This window comes from Pseudophryne corroboree, chromosome 1 (assembly GCF_028390025.1).
Source record: "Pseudophryne corroboree isolate aPseCor3 chromosome 1, aPseCor3.hap2, whole genome shotgun sequence".
Classification (NCBI taxonomy): domain Eukaryota; kingdom Metazoa; phylum Chordata; class Amphibia; order Anura; family Myobatrachidae; genus Pseudophryne; species Pseudophryne corroboree.
In genome coordinates, this window is record NC_086444.1 from 869,533,470 (window position 1) to 869,550,977 (window position 17,508).

General features: G+C 48.7%; 1 protein-coding gene across 4 annotated transcripts in view; it reads right to left on the bottom strand.

Annotated features, from left to right (window-relative positions):
* The window catches only part of LOC134914279 (poly [ADP-ribose] polymerase tankyrase-1), a 571,272-nt gene that overhangs the window by 201,908 nt on the left and 351,856 nt on the right, over positions 1-17,508 (bottom strand). For all 4 annotated transcript variants that reach the window (XM_063920036.1, XM_063920037.1, XM_063920035.1 and 1 more), the window contains one exon: positions 14,571-14,692. In XM_063920036.1, coding sequence (XP_063776106.1) covers positions 14,571-14,692 — 122 coding nt within the window. The remainder of the gene's footprint in view (positions 1-14,570; positions 14,693-17,508) is intronic.

The following is a 17,508-nucleotide window of genomic DNA, read 5'->3' on the forward strand; positions in this document are numbered from 1 at the left end:
CTAGCCGTCCTGGAAATATAAATTTTCAAGGCCCTGACTACGTCCAGTAACTTGGAATCCTCCAAGTCCCTAGTAGCCGCAGGCACCACAATAGGTTGGTTCAAGTGAAAAGCTGATACCAGCTTAGGGAGAAACTGAGGACGAGTCCTCAATTCCGCCCTATCCATATGGAAAATCAGATAAGGGCTTTTACATGACAAAGCTGCCAATTCTGACACACGCCTGGCTGAAGCCAAGACCAATAACATGACCACTTTCCACGTGAGATATTTTAGATCCACGGTTTTAAGTGGCTCAAACCAATGTGATTTTAAGAAACTCAACACCACGTTGAGATCCCAAGGTGCCACTGGAGACACAAACGGGGGCTGAATATGCAGCACTCCTTTCACAAACGTCGGAACTTCAGGTAGTGAAGCTAGTTCTTTCTGGAAGAAAATCGACAGAGCCGAGATCTGTACCTTAATGGAGCCCAATTTCAGGCCCATAGTCACTCCTGCTTGTAGGAAATGCAGAAATCGACCTAGTTGAAATTCCTCTGTTGGGGCCTTTTTGGCCTCACACCAAGCAACATATTTCCGCCATATGCGGTGATAATGCTTTGCAGTTACATCTTTCCTGGCTTTAATCAGCGTAGGAATGACTTCCTCCGGAATGCCCTTTTCCTTCAGGATCCGGCGTTCAACCGCCATGCCGTCAAACGCAGCCGCGGTAAGTCTTGGAACAGACAGGGCCGTTGCTGCAGCAGGTCCTTTCTGAGCGGCAGAGGCCATGGGTCCTCTGAGATCATCTCTTGAAGTTCCGGGTACCACACTCGTCTTGGCCAATCCGGAACCACGAGTATTGTTCTTACTCCTCGTTTTCTTATTATTCTCAGTACCCTTGGTATGAGAGGCAGAGGAGGGAACACATAAACTGACTGGTACACCCACGGTGTCACTAGAGCGTCCACAGCTATCGCCTGAGGGTCCCTTGACCTGGCGTAATATCTCTCTAGTTTTTTGTTTAGGCGCGACGCCATCATGTCCACCTGTGGCCGTTCCCATCGATTTACAATCAGCGTGAAGACTTCTGGATGAAGTCCCCACTCTCCCGGGTGGAGGTCGTGCCTGCTGAGAAAGTCTGCTTCCCAGTTGTCCACTCCCGGAATGAACACTGCTGACAGTGCTAGTACGTGATTTTCCGCCCATCGGAGAATCCTTGTGGCTTCTGCCATTGCCATCCTGCTTCTTGTGCCGCCCTGTCGATTTACATGGGCGACTGCCGTGATGTTGTCTGACTGGATCAGTACCGGCTGGTGTAGAAGCAGTGATTTTGCCTGACTTAGGGCATTGTAAATGGCCCTTAGTTCCAGAATATTTATGTGTAGGGAAGTCTCCTGACTCGACCATAGTCCTTGGAAGTTTCTTCCCTGTGTGACTGCCCCCCAGCCTCGAAGGCTGGCATCCGTGGTCACCAGGACCCAGTCCTGTATGCCGAATCTGCGGCCCTCTAGAAGATGAGCACTCTGCAGCCACCACAGCAGAGACACCCTGGTTCTTGGAGACAGGGTTATTAGGCGATGCATCTGAAGATGCGATCCGGACCATTGGTCCAACAGGTCCCACTGAAAGATTCTGGCGTGGAACCTGCCGAAAGGAATTGCTTCGTAAGAAGCCACCATCTTTCCCAGGACCCGCGTGCAGTGATGCATCGATACCTGTTTTGGTTTCAGGAGGTCTCTGACTAGAGATGACAGCTCCTTGGCTTTCTCCTCCGGGAGAAACACTTTTTTCTGGACTGTATCCAGAATCATACCCAGGAATAGTAGACGTGTCGTCGGAACCAGCTGTGATTTTGGAATATTCAGAATCCAACCGTGCTGGTGTAGCACCTCCTGAGATAGTGCTACTCCCACCAACAACTGCTCCTTGGACCTCGCCTTTATTAGGAGATCGTCCAAGTACGGGATAATTAAAACTCCCTTTCTTCGAAGGAGTATCATAATTTCCGCCATTACCTTGGTAAACACCCTCGGTGCCGTGGAGAGTCCAAACGGCAGCGTCTGGAATTGGTAATGGCAATCCTGTACCACAAATCTGAGGTACTCCTGGTGAGGATAGTAAATGGGGACATGCAGGTAAGCATCCTTGATGTCCAGGGATACCATGTAATCCCCCTCGTCCAGGCTTGCAATAACCGCCCTGAGCGATTCCATCTTGAACTTGAATTTTTTTATGTATGTGTTCAAGGATTTCAAATTTAAAATGGGTCTCACCGAACCGTCCGGTTTCGGTACCACAAACAGTGTGGAATAGTAACCCCGTCCTTGTTGAAGTAGGGGCACCTTGATTATCACCTGCTGGGAATACAGCTTGTGAACTGCCGCTAGCACAGCCTCCCTGTCTGAAGGAGTAATCGGCAAGGCAGATTTTAGGAACCGGTGGGGTGGAGACGCCTCGAATTCCAGTTTGTACCCTTGAGATACTATTTGCAGGATCCAGGGATCCACCTGTGAGCGAGCCCACTGATCGCTGAAATTTTTGAGGCGGCCCCCCACCGTACCTGGCTCCGCCTGTGGAGCCCCACCGTCATGCGGCGGACTTGGAAGAAGCGGGGGAGGACTTTTGCTCCTGGGAACCTGCTGTTTGTTGCAGCCTTTTTCCCCTACCTCTGCCTCTGGACAGAAAGGACCCGCCTTTTCCACGCCTGTTTTTCTGAGTCCGAAAGGACTGTACCTGATAAAACGGCGCATTTTTAGGCTGTGAGGGAACATGGGGTAAAAATGCTGACTTCCCAGCAGTTGCTGTGGAAACTAGGTCCGAGAGACCATCCCCAAATAACTCCTCACCCTTATAAGGCAAAACTTCCATGTGCCTTTTTGAATCTGCATTCCCTGTCCACTGGCGAGTCCATAAGCCACTCCTAGCAGAAATGGACAATGCACTTATTTTAGATGCCTGCCGGCAGATCTCCCTCTGTGCATCTCTCATGTATAAGACTGAGTCTTTTATATGCTCTATGGTTAGCAGAATAGTGTCCCTGTCTAGGGTGTCAATATTTTCTGACAGGGAATCTGACTACGCAGCGGCAGCACTGCACATCCATGCTGACGCAATAGCTGGTCTAAGTATAATGCCTGAGTGTGTATATACAGACTTCAGGATCGCCTCCTGCTTTCTATCAGCAGGTTCCTTGAGGGCGGCCGTATCCGGAGACGGTAGTGCCACCTTTTTAGACAAACGTGTGAGCGCTTTATCCACCCTAGGGGGTGTCTCCCAACGTGACCTATCCTCTGGCGGGAAAGGGAACGCCATTAGTAACTTCTTAGAGATTACCAATCTTTTATCAGGGAAAGCCCACGCTTCTTCACACACTTCATTTAATTCTTCTGATGGGGGAAAAAATAAGATTTTACTTACCGATAAATCTATTTCTCGTAGTCCGTAGTGGATGCTGGGACTCCGTAAGGACCATGGGGAATAGCGGCTCCGCAGGAGACAGGGCACAAAATAAAAGCTTAAGGATCAGGTGGTGTGCACTGGCTCCTCCCCCTATGACCCTCCTCCAAGCCTCAGTTAGGATACTGTGCCCGGACGAGCGTACATAATAAGGAAGGATATTGAATCCCGGGTAAGACTCATACCAGCCACACCAATCACACCGTACAACTTGTGATCTGAACCCAGTTAACAGTATGATAAACGCAAAGGAGCCTCTGAAAAGATGGCTCACAACAATAATAACCCGAATCTTTGTAACAATAACTATATACAAGTATTGCAGACAATCCGCACTAGGGATGGGCGCCCAGCATCCACTACGGACTACGAGAAATAGATTTATCGGTAAGTAAAATCTTATTTTCTCTGACGTCCTAGTGGATGCTGGGACTCCGTAAGGACCATGGGGATTATACCAAAGCTCCCAAACGGGCGGGAGAGTGCGGATGACTCTGCAGCACCGAATGAGAGAACTCCAGGTCCTCCTCAGCCAGGGTATCAAATTTGTAGAATTTAGCAAACGTGTTTGCCCCTGACCAAGTAGCTGCTCGGCAAAGTTGTAAAGCCGAGACCCCTCGGGCAGCCGCCCAAGATGAGCCCACTTTCCTTGTGGAATGGGCTTTTACTGATTTTGGCTGTGGCAATCCTGCCACAGAATGTGCAAGCTGAATTGTACTACAAATCCAACGAGCAATCGTCTGCTTAGAAGCAGGAGCACCCAGCTTGTTGGGTGCATACAGGATAAACAGCGAGTCATATTTTCTGACTCCAGCCGTCCTGGAAACATATATTTTCAAGGCCCTGACAACGTCAAGCAACTTAGAGTCCTCTAAGTCCCTGGTAGCCGCAGGTACCACAATAGGTTGGTTCATGTGAAATGCAGAAACCACCTTAGGTAGAAATTGAGGACGAGTCCTCAATTCCGCCCTGTCAGAATGAAAAATTAAGTAAGGGCTTTTATATGATAAAGCCGCCAATTCTGACACACGCCTGGCTGAAGCCAAGGCTAACAGCATCGACACCTTCCATGTGAGATATTTTAAGTCCACAGTGGAAAGTGGTTCAAACCAATGTGACTTTAGAAAACTCAACACCACATTGAGATCCCAAGGTGCCACTGGAGGCACAAAAGGAGGCTGTATGTGCAGCACCCCTTTTACAAATGTCTGAACTTCAGGTACTGAAGCCAGTTCTTTCTGGAAGAAAATCGACAGGGCCGAAATTTGAACCTTAATGGACCCTAATTTTAGGCCCATAGACAGTCCTGTTTGCAGGAAATGAAGGAAACGACCCAGTTGAAATTCCTCTGTAGGGGCCTTCTTGGCCTCACACCACGCAACATATTTACGCCAAATGCGGTGATAATGTTTTGCGGTTACGTCCTTCCTGGCTTTGACCAGAGTAGGGATGACTTCTTCTGGAATGCCTTTTTCCCTCAGGATCCGGCGTTCAACCGCCATGCCGTCAAACGCAGCCGCGGTAAGTCCTGGAACAGACAAGGCCCCTGCAGTAGCAGGTCCTTTCTTAGAGGTAGAGGCCACGGTTCGTCCGTGAGCATCTCTTGAAGTTCCGGGTACCAAGTCCGTCTTGGCCCATCCGGAACCACGAGTATAGTTCTTACTCCTCTCCTTCTTATGATTCTCAGTACTTTTGGTATGAGAGGCAGAGGAGGGAACACATACACTGACTGGTACACCCACGGCGTTACCAGAGCGTCCACTGCTATTGCCTGAGGGTCCCTTGACCTGGCGCAATATCTGTCCAGTTTTTTGTTTAGACGTGACGCCATCATGTCCACCTTTGGTTTTTCCCAACGGTTTACAATCAGGTGGAAGACTTCTGGGTGAAGTCCCCACTCTCCCGGGTGAAGGTCGTGTCTGCTGAGGAAGTCTGCTTCCCAGTTGTCCACTCCCGGAATGAATACTGCTGACAGTGCTATCACATGATTTTCCGCCCAGCGAAGAATCCTTGCAGCCTCTGCCATTGCCCTCCTGCTTCTCGTGCCGCCCTGTCTGTTTACGTGGGCGACTGACGTGATGTTGTCCGATTGGATCAACACCGCCTGACCCTGAAGCAGAGGTTTTGCTTGACTTAGGGCATTGTAAATGGCCCTTAGTTCCAGAATGTTTATATGAAGAGACGTTTCCAAGCTTGACCACAGGCCCTGGAAATTCCTTCCCTGTGTGACTGCTCCCCAGCCTCTCAGGCTGGCATCCGTGGTTACCAGGATCCAATCCTGAATGCCAAATCTGCGGCCCTCTAGTAGATGAGCACTCTGCAGCCACCACAGGAGAGACACCCTTGTCCTTGGCGACAGGGTTATCCGCTGATGCATCTGCAGATGCGATCCGGACCATTTGTCCAGTAGATCCCACTGAAATGTTCTTGCATGGAATCTTCCGAATGGAATCGCTTCGTAAGAAGCCACCATTTTCCCCAGGACCCTCGTGCACTGATGCACTGAGACCTGTCCTGGTTTTAGGAGGTTCCTGACTAGCTCGGATAACTCCCTGGCCTTCTCCTCTGGGAGAAACACCTTCTTCTGGACTGTGTCCAGAATCATTCCTAGGAACAGTAGACGTGTCGTTGGAATCAGCTGCGATTTTGGAATATTTAGAATCCACCCGTGCTGACGTAACACTACCTGAGATAGTGCTACTCCGACTTCTAACTGTTCCCTGGATCTTGCCCTTATCAGGAGATCGTCCAAGTAAGGGATAATTAAAATGCCTTTTCCTCGTAGAAGAATCATCATTTCGGCCATTACCTTGGTAAAGACCCGAGGTGCCGTGGACAATCCAAACGGCAGCGTCTGAAACTGATAATGACAGTTTTGTACTACAAACCTGAGGTACCCTTGGTGAGAAGGGTATATCGGGACGTGGAGATAAGCATCTTTGATGTCCAGAGACACCATATAGTCCCCTTCTTCCAGGTTTGCTATCACTGCTCTGAGTGACTCCATCTTGAATTTGAACCTTTTTATGTAAGTGTTCAAGGATTTCAGATTTAAAATTGGTCTCACCGAGCCGTCCGGCTTCGGTACCACAAACAGCGTGGAATAATACCCCTTTCCTTGTTGCAGGAGGGGTACCTTGATTATCACCTGCTGGGAATACAGCTTGTGAATGGCTTCCAAAACTGCCTCCCTGTCGGAGGGAGACTTTGGTAAAGCAGACTTCAGGAAACGACGAGGGGGAAACGCCTCGAATTCCAGTTTGTACCCCTGCGATACTACCTGTAGAATCCAGGGATCCACTTGCGAGTGAGCCCACTGCGCGTTGAAATTCTTGAGACGGGCCCCCACCATATCTGAGTCTGCTTGTAAAGCCCCAGCGTCATGCTGAAGCCTTGGCAGAAGCAGGGGAGGGCTTCTGCTCCTGTGAAGCGGCTGCATGGTGCAGTCTCTTTCCTCTTCCTCTGCCCCGGGGCAGAAAAGAATGGCCTTTTGCTCGCTTGTACTTATGGGAACGAAAGGACTGAGTTTGAAAAGACGGTGTCTTTTTCTGCTGATGTGGAGTGACCTGGGGTAAAAAGGTGGATTTTCCAGCCGTTGCCGTGGCCACCAGGTCCGATAGACCAGCCCCAAATAACTCCTCCCCTTTATACGGCAATACTTCCATGTGCCGTTTGGAATCCGCATCCCCTGACCACTGTCGCGTCCATAACGCTCTTCTGGCAGAGATGGACATAGCACTTACTCTTGATGCCAGGGTGCAAATATCCCTCTGTGCATCACGCATATATAGTAATGCATCCTTTAAATGTTCTATAGTTAACAAAATATTGTCCCTATCCAGGGTATCAATATTCTCGGTCAGGGAATCCGACCATGCGACTCCAGCACTGCACATCCAGGCTGAGGAGATTGCTGGTCGCAGTATAACACCAGTATGTGTGTATATACTTTTTAGGATATTTTCCAGCCTTCTATCAGCTGGTTCTTTGAGGGTAGCCGTATCAGGAGACGGTAACGCTACTTGTTTTGATAAACGTGTGAGCGCCTTATCTACCCTAGGGGGTGTTTCCCAACGAGCCCTAACCTCTGGCGGGAAAGGATATAATGCTAATAATTTTTTAGAAATTAGCTGTTTTTTATCGGGGGAAACCCACGCTTTTTCACACACCTCATTTATTTCCTCTGACTCAGGAAAAAATATTGGTAGTTTTTTCTCACCCCACATAATACCCTTCTTTGTGGTACTTGTAGTGTCAGAAAGGTTCAATGCCTCTTTCATTGCCGTGATCATGTAACGTGTGGCCCTACTGGACATTACGTTTGTCTCGTCACCGTCGACACTAGACTCAGTATCTGTGTCAGGGTCTGTGTCGACCCACTGAGGTAACGGGCGTTTTAGCGCCCCTGACGGTGTCTGAGACGCCTGGACAGGCACTAATTGATTTGCCGGCTGTCTCATGTCGTCAACAGTTTTTTGCAAATTGCTGACATTATCACTTAATTGTTTAAATACAATCATCCAGTCAGGTGTCGACTCCCTAGGGGGTGACATCACCAACACAGGCAACTGCTCCGCCTCCACATAATTTTCCTCCTCATACATGTCGACACCCGCGTACCGACACACAGCACACACACCGGGAATGCTCTGATAGAGGACAGGACCCCACTTAGCCCTTTGGAGAGACAGAGGGAGAGTCTGCCAGCACACACCCAGCGCTATATATATATACAGGGATAACCTTATATAAGTGTTACTCCCTTATAGCTGCTGTTAATATATTTATTTGCTGCCAAACGTGCCCCCCCTTCTCTTTTTTACCCTGATTCTGAAGCAGGACTGCAGGGGAGAGTCAGGGAGCCGTCCTTCCAGCGGAGCTGTGAGGGAAAATGGCGCTTGTGTGCTGAGGAGATAGGCTCCGCCCCTTCACGACGTCCTTATCTCCCGCTTTTTTTTGTAAAATGGCAGGGGATTAAAATACATCCATATAGCCCAGGAGCTATATGTAATGTATTCTGTTTTGCCACCTAAGGTATTCTGTTATATTGCGTCTCAGGGCGCTCCCCCCCCAGCGCCCTGCACCCTCAGTGACCGGAGTGTGAAGTGTGCTGAGAGCAATGGCGCACAGCTGCGGTGCTGTGCGCTACCTTAGTCTGAAGACAGGATGTCTTCTGCCGCCGATTTCACCGGACCTCTTCGTCTCTTCTGGCTCTGTAAGGGGGACGGCGGCGCGGCTCCGGTGACCCATCCAGGCTGAACCTGTGATCGTCCCTCTGGAGCTAGTGTCCAGTAGCCTAAGAAACCCGATCCACTCTGCACTCAGGTGAGTCCGTTTCTTCTCCCCTTAGTCCCACGATGCAGTGAGCCTGTTGCCAGCAGGACTCACTGAAAATAAAAAAACCTAACTAAACTTTTATTCTAAGCAGCTCAGGAGAGCCACCTAGATTGCACCCTTCTCGGCCGGGCACAAAAATCTAACTGAGGCTTGGAGGAGGGTCATAGGGGGAGGAGCCAGTGCACACCACCTGATCCTTAAGCTTTTATTTTGTGCCCTGTCTCCTGCGGAGCCGCTATTCCCCATGGTCCTTACGGAGTCCCAGCATCCACTAGGACGTCAGAGAAACTACGGGTAGTTTTTTCTCCCCAAACATAATACCCTTTTTAGTGGTACCTGGGTTTATATCAGAAATTTGTAACACCTCTTTCATTGCTTCAATCATGCAACGAATGGCCTTAGTGGACATTAGACTAGACTCATCGTCGTCGACACTGGTGTCGACATCCGCGTCTGCCATCTGAGGTAGCGGGCGTTTTAGAGCCCCCGATGGCCTTTGAGACGCCTGGACAGGCACGAGCTGAGAAGCCGGCTGTCCCGCATTTGGCATGTCGTCAAATTTTTTGTGTAAGGAGTCGACACGTGCACGCAATTCCTTCCATAAGTCCATCCACTCAGGTGTCTGCCCCGCAGGGGGTGACATCCCTTCTATAGGCATCTTCTCCGCCTCCACATCATTATCCTCATCAAACATGTCGACACAGCCGTACCGACACACCGCACACACACAGGGAATGCTCTAACAGAGGACAGGACCCACAAAAGCCCTTTGGGGAGACAGAGTGAGAGTATGCCAGCACACACCAGAGCGCTATATAATGCAGGGACTAACTGAATTATGTCCCCTATAGCTGCTGTTATATATACTGCGCCTAAATTTAGTGCCCCCCCTCTCTTTTTTACCCTTTTCTGTAGTGTAGACTGCAGGGGAGAGCCAGGGAGCTTCCTTCCAGCGGAGCTGTGAGGGAGAAATGGCGCCAGTGTGCTGAAGGAGATAGCTCCGCCCCTTTTTCGCGGACTATTCTCCCGCTTTTTTATGGATTCTGGCAGGGGTAATTATCACATATATAGTCTCTGGGGCTATATATTGTGGTATTTTTGCCAGCCAAGGTGTTTTTATTGCTGAAGTGTGTATGAGGAGCAATGGCTCACAGCTGCAGTGCTGTGCGCTACCTTGGTGAAGACTGATGTCTTCTGCCGCCGATTTTCAGGACCTCTTCTTGCTTCTGGCTCTGTAAGGGGGACGGCGGCGCGGCTCCGGGACCGAACACCAAGGCCAGTTCCATGCGGTCGATCCCTCTGGAGCTAATGGTGTCCAGTAGCCTAAGAAGACCAAGCTAGCTGCAAGCAGGTAGGTTCGCTTCTTCTCCCCTTAGTCCCTCGCTGCAGTGAGCCTGTTGCCAGCAGGTCTCACTGTAAAATAAAAAACCTAATTATATACTTTCTTTTTAGAAGCTCAGGAGAGCCCCTAGTGTGCATCCAACCTCGGCCGGGCACAAAATCTAACTGAGGCTTGGAGGAGGGTCATAGTGGGAGGAGCCAGTGCACACCAGGTGACCTAAAAGCTTTCTTTAGTTGTGCCCAGTCTCCTGCGGAGCCGCTATTCCCCATGGTCCTTTCTGAGTTCCCAGCATCCACTAGGACGTCAGAGAAATAACATTTGCAGAGAGAGTTAGATTTGGGTGGGTTATTTTGTTTCTGTGCAGGGTAAATACTGGCTGCTTGTTTTTACACTGCAATTTAGATTTCAGTTTGAACACACCCCACCCAAATCTAACTCTCTCTGCACATGTTATATCTGCCTCCCCTGCAGTGCACATGGTTTTGCCCAACTGCTAAAAACTTTCCTGCTGCGATCAACTTGGAATTACCCCCCATGTTGCTGTAGAACTGTCAGGGAGAGTGCAACTTTTTCCACCAACTGGTCCCTGGATCTCGCCTTGATCAGGAGATCGTCCAAGTATGGGGTAATCATGACTCCTTGCTTGCTAAGGAGTACCATCATCTCCGCCATCACTTTGGTGAAAATCCTCGGAGCCGTGGACAGATTGGTAATGACAATCCTGAATTGCAAATCTCAGGTAAGCCTGATGCGGAGGATAAATGGGAACATGTAAGTAGGCATCCTTTATGTCCACCGACACCATAAAGTCCCCTTTCTCCAGACTGGAGACCACTGCGTGGAGAGACTCCATCTTGAATTTGAATTTCTTTTGGTAGAAATTCAGGGATTTCAGGTTTAGGATTGGTCTGACCGAGCCGTCCGGCTTCGGGACCACAAACAGGCTCGAATAAAAGCCTTCTCCCTTGTTGTGACTGGGGAACCCTGATGATAACTTGATTTTGACACAACTTTTGTATTGCGTCAAACTACCTCCCTGTCCGGAAGAGAAGCTGGTAAGGCCGATTTGAAAAAACGGCGAGGGGGAACGTCTTGAAACTCCAGCTTGTACCCTTGAGATACTATTTGTAAAACCCATGGGTCTAGGTCCGAACGAAACCAAAACTGACTGAAGAGTTTGAGACGTGCCCCCACCGATGCGGACTCCCGCATAGGAGCCCCAACGTCATGCGGTGGAAGTGGCAGAATCCTGGTAGGACTTCTGCTCCTGGGAGCCTGACAAGGCTAGTGATCGTTTACCTCTTCCCCTACCTCTAGTAGCAAGGAAGAACCTCGGCCCTTTCTGTATTTATTGGGCAGAAAGGACTGCATCTGATAGTGAAGCGTTTTCTTTTGTTGCGGGGAACATAATGCAAAAAAGAAGACTTACCCGCGGTAGCTGTAGATACCAAGTCATCAAGGCCATCACCAAATAAAGCCTTACCTTTATATGGTAGAGATTCCATACTTTTCTTGGAATCAGCATTCCATTGGTGAATCCACAACGCTCGTCTAGCTGAGACTGCCATGGCATTGGCCTTTGATCCCAAGAGACCAATATCTCTCGCAGCTTCCTTAAGGTATGCTGCAGCGTCCTTGATATAACCCAGCGTCAAGAGGACGCTAGCCCTATCTAGGGTATCTATTTCAGAAGACAAGTTGTCTGCCCACTTTTCGATAGCACTACTTACCCACGCAGACGCAATGACAGGTCTGAGTAACGTACCTGTGGTCGCATAAATGGACTTTAATGTAGTTTCTTGTTTACGATCCGCAGGATCCTTAAGGGCCGCCGTGTCAGGTGGCGGGAGAGCCACCTTTTTAGACAAACGTGAGAGGGCCTTGTCCACGGTGGGGGGTGACTCCCACTTTTCCCTATCCGCCGAGGGAAATGGATAAGCTACCTTAATTCTTTTGGGAATCAAATAGCGTGTTCAGCTCATAAGAGGGGGGAAACGTTACCTAAGGTTTCTTTTCCTTATACATACAGACCTTTTTATCAGGGACAGCCGGGTCCTCAGTGATATGTAGTACCTCTTTAACCACCACAATCATGTACTGAATGCTTTTTGCCAATTTTGGATCTAATCTGGAATCACTATAGTCGACACTGGAATCAGAGTTCGTGTCGGTATCAGTGTCTGCTAACTGGGCCAGCGTACGTTTCTGTGACCCTCAGGGGACCTGACTTTGCAATAATATATTCTACAGATTTCTTCCATGCCTGTGTCTGAGACTCAGACTTATCTAGCCTCTTACTAATAGGAGCCACATTAGCATTCAAGGCGTTCAGCACATTTATCCAATCCTGCGTCGGCGGTGCCGACAGGGTCACCCCCGCAGCCGTTTGTGTCCCTAATACAGCCTCCCCCTGGGAAGAGCCTTCAGCCTCAGACAGGTCGACACACGTGCACTAAACACCCACAGACACACCGGGCCTATAGGGAACAGACCCACAGTAAAGCCTGTTAGAGAGACACAGAGGAGATTTGCCAGCTCACACCTCAGCGCCCAATCAGCGGTTCTGAAGCGCCCAATAAATGCCTCGGACCGGTAGCGCTTTTAATATAAGGTATATTGCACCAAATTAGCCAGTGTCCCCCCCATTTTGCACCATGATATTTGTCAGTGTGAAGGAAGGACCAGCGTCTCTACAGCCTGATGGAGAGAAAATGGCGCCGAGTGAGCTGTGAGGATGAAGCTCCGCCCCCTTAATGGCGCGCTTCCGTCCCGCTTCTTCTATGATTATACTGGTGGGAGTTTTGGACAGTGCCTCGGCACTAATGTCCCTCTTTTGCCAGTGTCCACTGAGGATTTATTAGCTGCCCAGAAATATTCTTCTTAAATAAAAGATGAACTAGTAAAGAAAATCATGTATCTATTTTAGGACTATCGGGATAATTCAGACTGCATCCCAGCCTGAATTACTATGCGCAGGGCGCATTGCGCATGTGCAGCCAGTGAGATGCGAAAGCATCTCATTGGTGCGATCGCCTCTGCCTGATCGACAGCGGGGTGCGGTCCGGACAACGGAGGCGTGTCCGGTCCATTGGGTCGGCAGGCCGCGGCAGCTGCGTGACGTCACACGCAGCCACTGCGACCCGGGACGCGCCAGTTAGCCCCCTGCCAGCGCGTGGGAGCTGCGCCGGTAAGGAGCTACTTGTCAGGTACAAAAGCATCACCGCCGTGCAATGCTTTTGTACCTGTGCGGGGGGGGGGGCAGGGCTCGATATGCGGGGCGGACTTGCCCTGTGCCGGGTGTTCCCCAGCATGTCAGAGTAAATGATCGTAGATGTGCTAAATTTAGCACATCTACGATAAACTCTGAATTACCCCCTGTATTCGCAGAGAAGAAATAAATGCCACAAAACATGTTCTCGGTATCCTACACAATGTATACATATTTGTACATTCATTTAAGGTTAATAAAGAGATTTGGCCAACACACAAAGGACAACTGGTCAATTGGAGAAAAAAGTGTCACTACTCTATGAGCATAAGAGGAGGTTCTTTACCATAACAGTGGCAATAATGCTCAACCAATTACCACATGAAGTAATTAACGCAAATTCAGTAAAATTAAATAATATCTGCAGCTACAATGTATAATGGACACAGCAGGGGTAACTAATCCAGGAAAAGTATCAAATTACCTTTCCTGTGGTCTGGAAGGAATTTTTTGACCACCTGATGGCTATATCGCTAACATTACTCTAGGGGATTTGCAGCTCTGGATTATAGAAGGTAGGATTAGATGGTCCTTTAGAGCAGTATCCTATTAGCTGCGGTGAGTTACCGCAGCTAAAGAATTCCCCCAGGGCTATCCAATTAGCCCCGTAAGCCGGCACTTATCGGGTTTATGCTGCAGAATCCCTGATAACCTGGCTCAGGAGACCTGTTATTGGAAGGTAACACATGGGTCTGTGATCTTATCACGGATCCCATGTGTTATTGGACGATAACGGGTGATTTACTGCACGTTAAAAGCGGGCTGTAATTGGATAGCCAGATAGCATTATTGGGCTAAAAAGCCTGTTACTACCATGCAGTAAATCACCGCATCTAATAGGATAACGCTTTTAGTGTTTTCTCAACATTACATAAGCGGGCTAATGAACATCAACAACTTCCCACACTATTCATGCGTTACCCAAAGGATAAGAAATTCATGAGACGTAACCTTCTGTCCTGCGCAAGTGGTGTCCTTACAGATGTAGAATCTTTTCCCTCTCCCACTATATTGTAACATTATATTCGTTATAAAACATATAAAATAAAGTGCTAGCATCATTTGATTTTACATTTACAACATAGAAAGCTGGTTTTCACAACTGCGTGTGTATTGGCATTACACAGGTTTCAGATGAAACATTTTCAGACAGCAGCAAGAGGACCCAAGCATCTGTTCTCACCAATGCGGTCTCATGTGACTGCGGCTGCTTGAAATTGATGATCTCCAGAGCAAGTGTCTTCTTCACTTTCGCCAGGTCTGCCTCTCTGGCAGCTTGCAGTAAGGAATGCCCTTTAAATTCATCTGCAATTGAGATAGGACAGCTATTGTAAGTATAACACAGGTACAGGAAATGAGAGAACAAACACGCCATTATGAAGCTTTTCAGAATATGATAATCTGCAGTATTGCTTCCTGCTATACTAGGTAAGAAGTCAAAAGTTATTAATTACATGGATTAGTATATGTGTATTTGTAAAATAGTAATAACCCCTACACCGTAAGAAATATAGGATTTTAATACCTACCGGTAAATCCTTTTCTCTTAGTCCGTAGAGGATGCTGCGGACTCCAAAAGGACCATGGGGTATAGACGGGATCCGCAGGAGACATGGACACTATAAGACTTTGAATGGGTGTGAACTGGCTCCTCCCTCTATGCCCCTCCTCCAGACCTCAGTTAGAAAACTGTGCCCAGGGAGACGGACATTTCGAGGAAAGAATTTATTGTTTAAACACGGTGAGTGCCATACCAGCTCACACCTCGAACATGCCACAGAACGTGGCATTCAATAGAACACCAGCTGACGGCATGGAAAAAACATACAGCAATATGCTGCCCCAAATGTAACAACCTGTGTGTAAACACGACCAATAATCACATACCACATGCCATGGCATGAATAACAGCAGCAACAGACTTGACTGAAAAGAAACACCATTTGAGTGTAACGACAACCAATAGCTGCAGATATAGGCCCTCATTCCGAGTTGTTCGCTCGCAAGCTGCTTTTAGCAGCTTTACACACGCTAAGCCGCCGCCTACTGGGAGTGAATCTTAGCTTCTTAAAATTGCGAACGAAAGATTCGCAATATTGCGAAAAGACATCTCTGTGCAGTTTCTGAGTAGCTCGAGACTTACTCGGCATCTGCGATCAGTTCAGTGCTTGTCGTTCCTGGTTTGACGTCACAAACACACCCAGCGTTCGCCCAGACACTCCTCCGTTTCTCCAGCCACTCCCGCGTTTTTCCCAGAAACGGTAGCGTTTTTTCACACACACCCATAAAACGGCCTGTTTCCGCCCAGAAACACCCACTTCCTGTCAATCACATTACGATCACCGGAACGAAGAAAAAACCGTGAGTAAAATTCCTAACTGCATAGCAAATTTACTTGGCGCAGTCGCACTGCGGACATTGCGCATGCGCACTAAGCGGCAAATCGCTGCGATGCGAAAAAATTTACAGAGCGAACAACTCGGAATGACCACCATAGTACGCACTGGGACGGGCGCCCAGCATCCTCTATGGACTAAGAGAAAAGGATTTACCGGTAGGTATTAAAATCCTATTTTCTCATACGTCCTAGAGGATGCTGGGGACTCCAAAAGGACCATGGGGTCTGTTCCAAAGCTCCAGACCGGGCGGGAGAGTGCGGACGACTCTGAAGCACCGATTGAGCAAACATGAGGTCCTCATCAGCCAGGGTATCAAACTTGTAGAACTGATCAAAAGTGTTTGAACCAGACGAAGTAGACACTCGGCAAAGTTGAACCGCCGAGACTCCTCGGGCATCTGCCCCAAGAATAGCGCACCGACCTGTTAGAATGGGCCTTCATCGACTTCGGTACTGGCAATCAAGCCGTAGAATGAGCATGCCGAATCGTATCACAGATCCAGCGTGTAACAGACTGCTTAGAAGCATGGGCCCCAGTATTGTTGGGAGCATACAGGATAAACAGAGCGACTGTTTCCCCAATCTGAGCCGTTCTGGCGACATAAATATTCAAAGCTCTGACTACATCGAGAGACTTCAAATCAGCCAAGGCTTAAATAGCCCCAGGCACCACAATAGGCTGGTTCCTGCGAAATGCAGAAACCAATTTTGGCAGAATTGTTGTTGCCGAGTACTCAAATCTGCTCTATCCACATGGAAGATCAAATAGGGCTCTTGTGAGACAAAGCCGCCAATTTCGACACCCGCCATGCGGACGTCAAGACCAATAGCGTGGCCACTTACCAAGTGATACATTTTTTACCCAACCTTTCGTAAAGGTTCCAACCAGTGTGACATAAGAAACTGCAACACCACGTTAAGGTCCCCTGGTGCCACTGGGGCACAAATGGAGGCTGGATGTGCAGCACCCCTCTCACGAAAGTCTGAACTTCTGGAAAGGTGACCGATTCTTATTTAAAGAAAATTGAAAAGGCCGAAATCTGCACTGTAATGGAGCCTAACTATAGGCCTGCATCCACACCTGCTTGCAAAAATTGGAGAAAACGACCCAGCTGAAGGAGCCTTCTTGGATTCACACCAAGACACATACTTCCTCCAAATACGGTGGTAAAGCTTCGCCGTTACTTCGGTCCTAGCCTGAAGCAATGTGGGAATGACTTCACCGGGAATATCCTTTCGGGCTAGGATATGGCGTTCAACCAAGCTGTCAAACGCAGCCCCGGTAACTCGTGATAGACGCCCGGTCCTTGCTGTAACAGGTCCTCTTGCAAAGGAAGAGGCCATAGATCTTCTATGAGTAAGTCGTGAAGATCTGGATACCAAGCCCTCCTTGGCTAGACCGGAACAATGAGGATCATCTGAACCTCTGTTTTTCTTATGTTTATCACCTTCAGAAAGAGTGAAATTGGAGGGAACACTTAGACCGACTGAAACACCCAAGGTGTCACGTGAGCATCCACCGCTATAGATTGAGTGTCCCTTGACCTGGAACAATATCCCTGAAGTTTCATGTTGAGGCGACACTCGATCATGTATAATCGAGGAATTCCCCAAAGACTTGTCACTTCTGTGAAAACATCTTGATGAAGATCCTACTCTCCTGGAAGGAGATCGTGTCTGCAGAGGAAGTCTATTTCTCCGTTGTCTTCACCCGGAACGACGA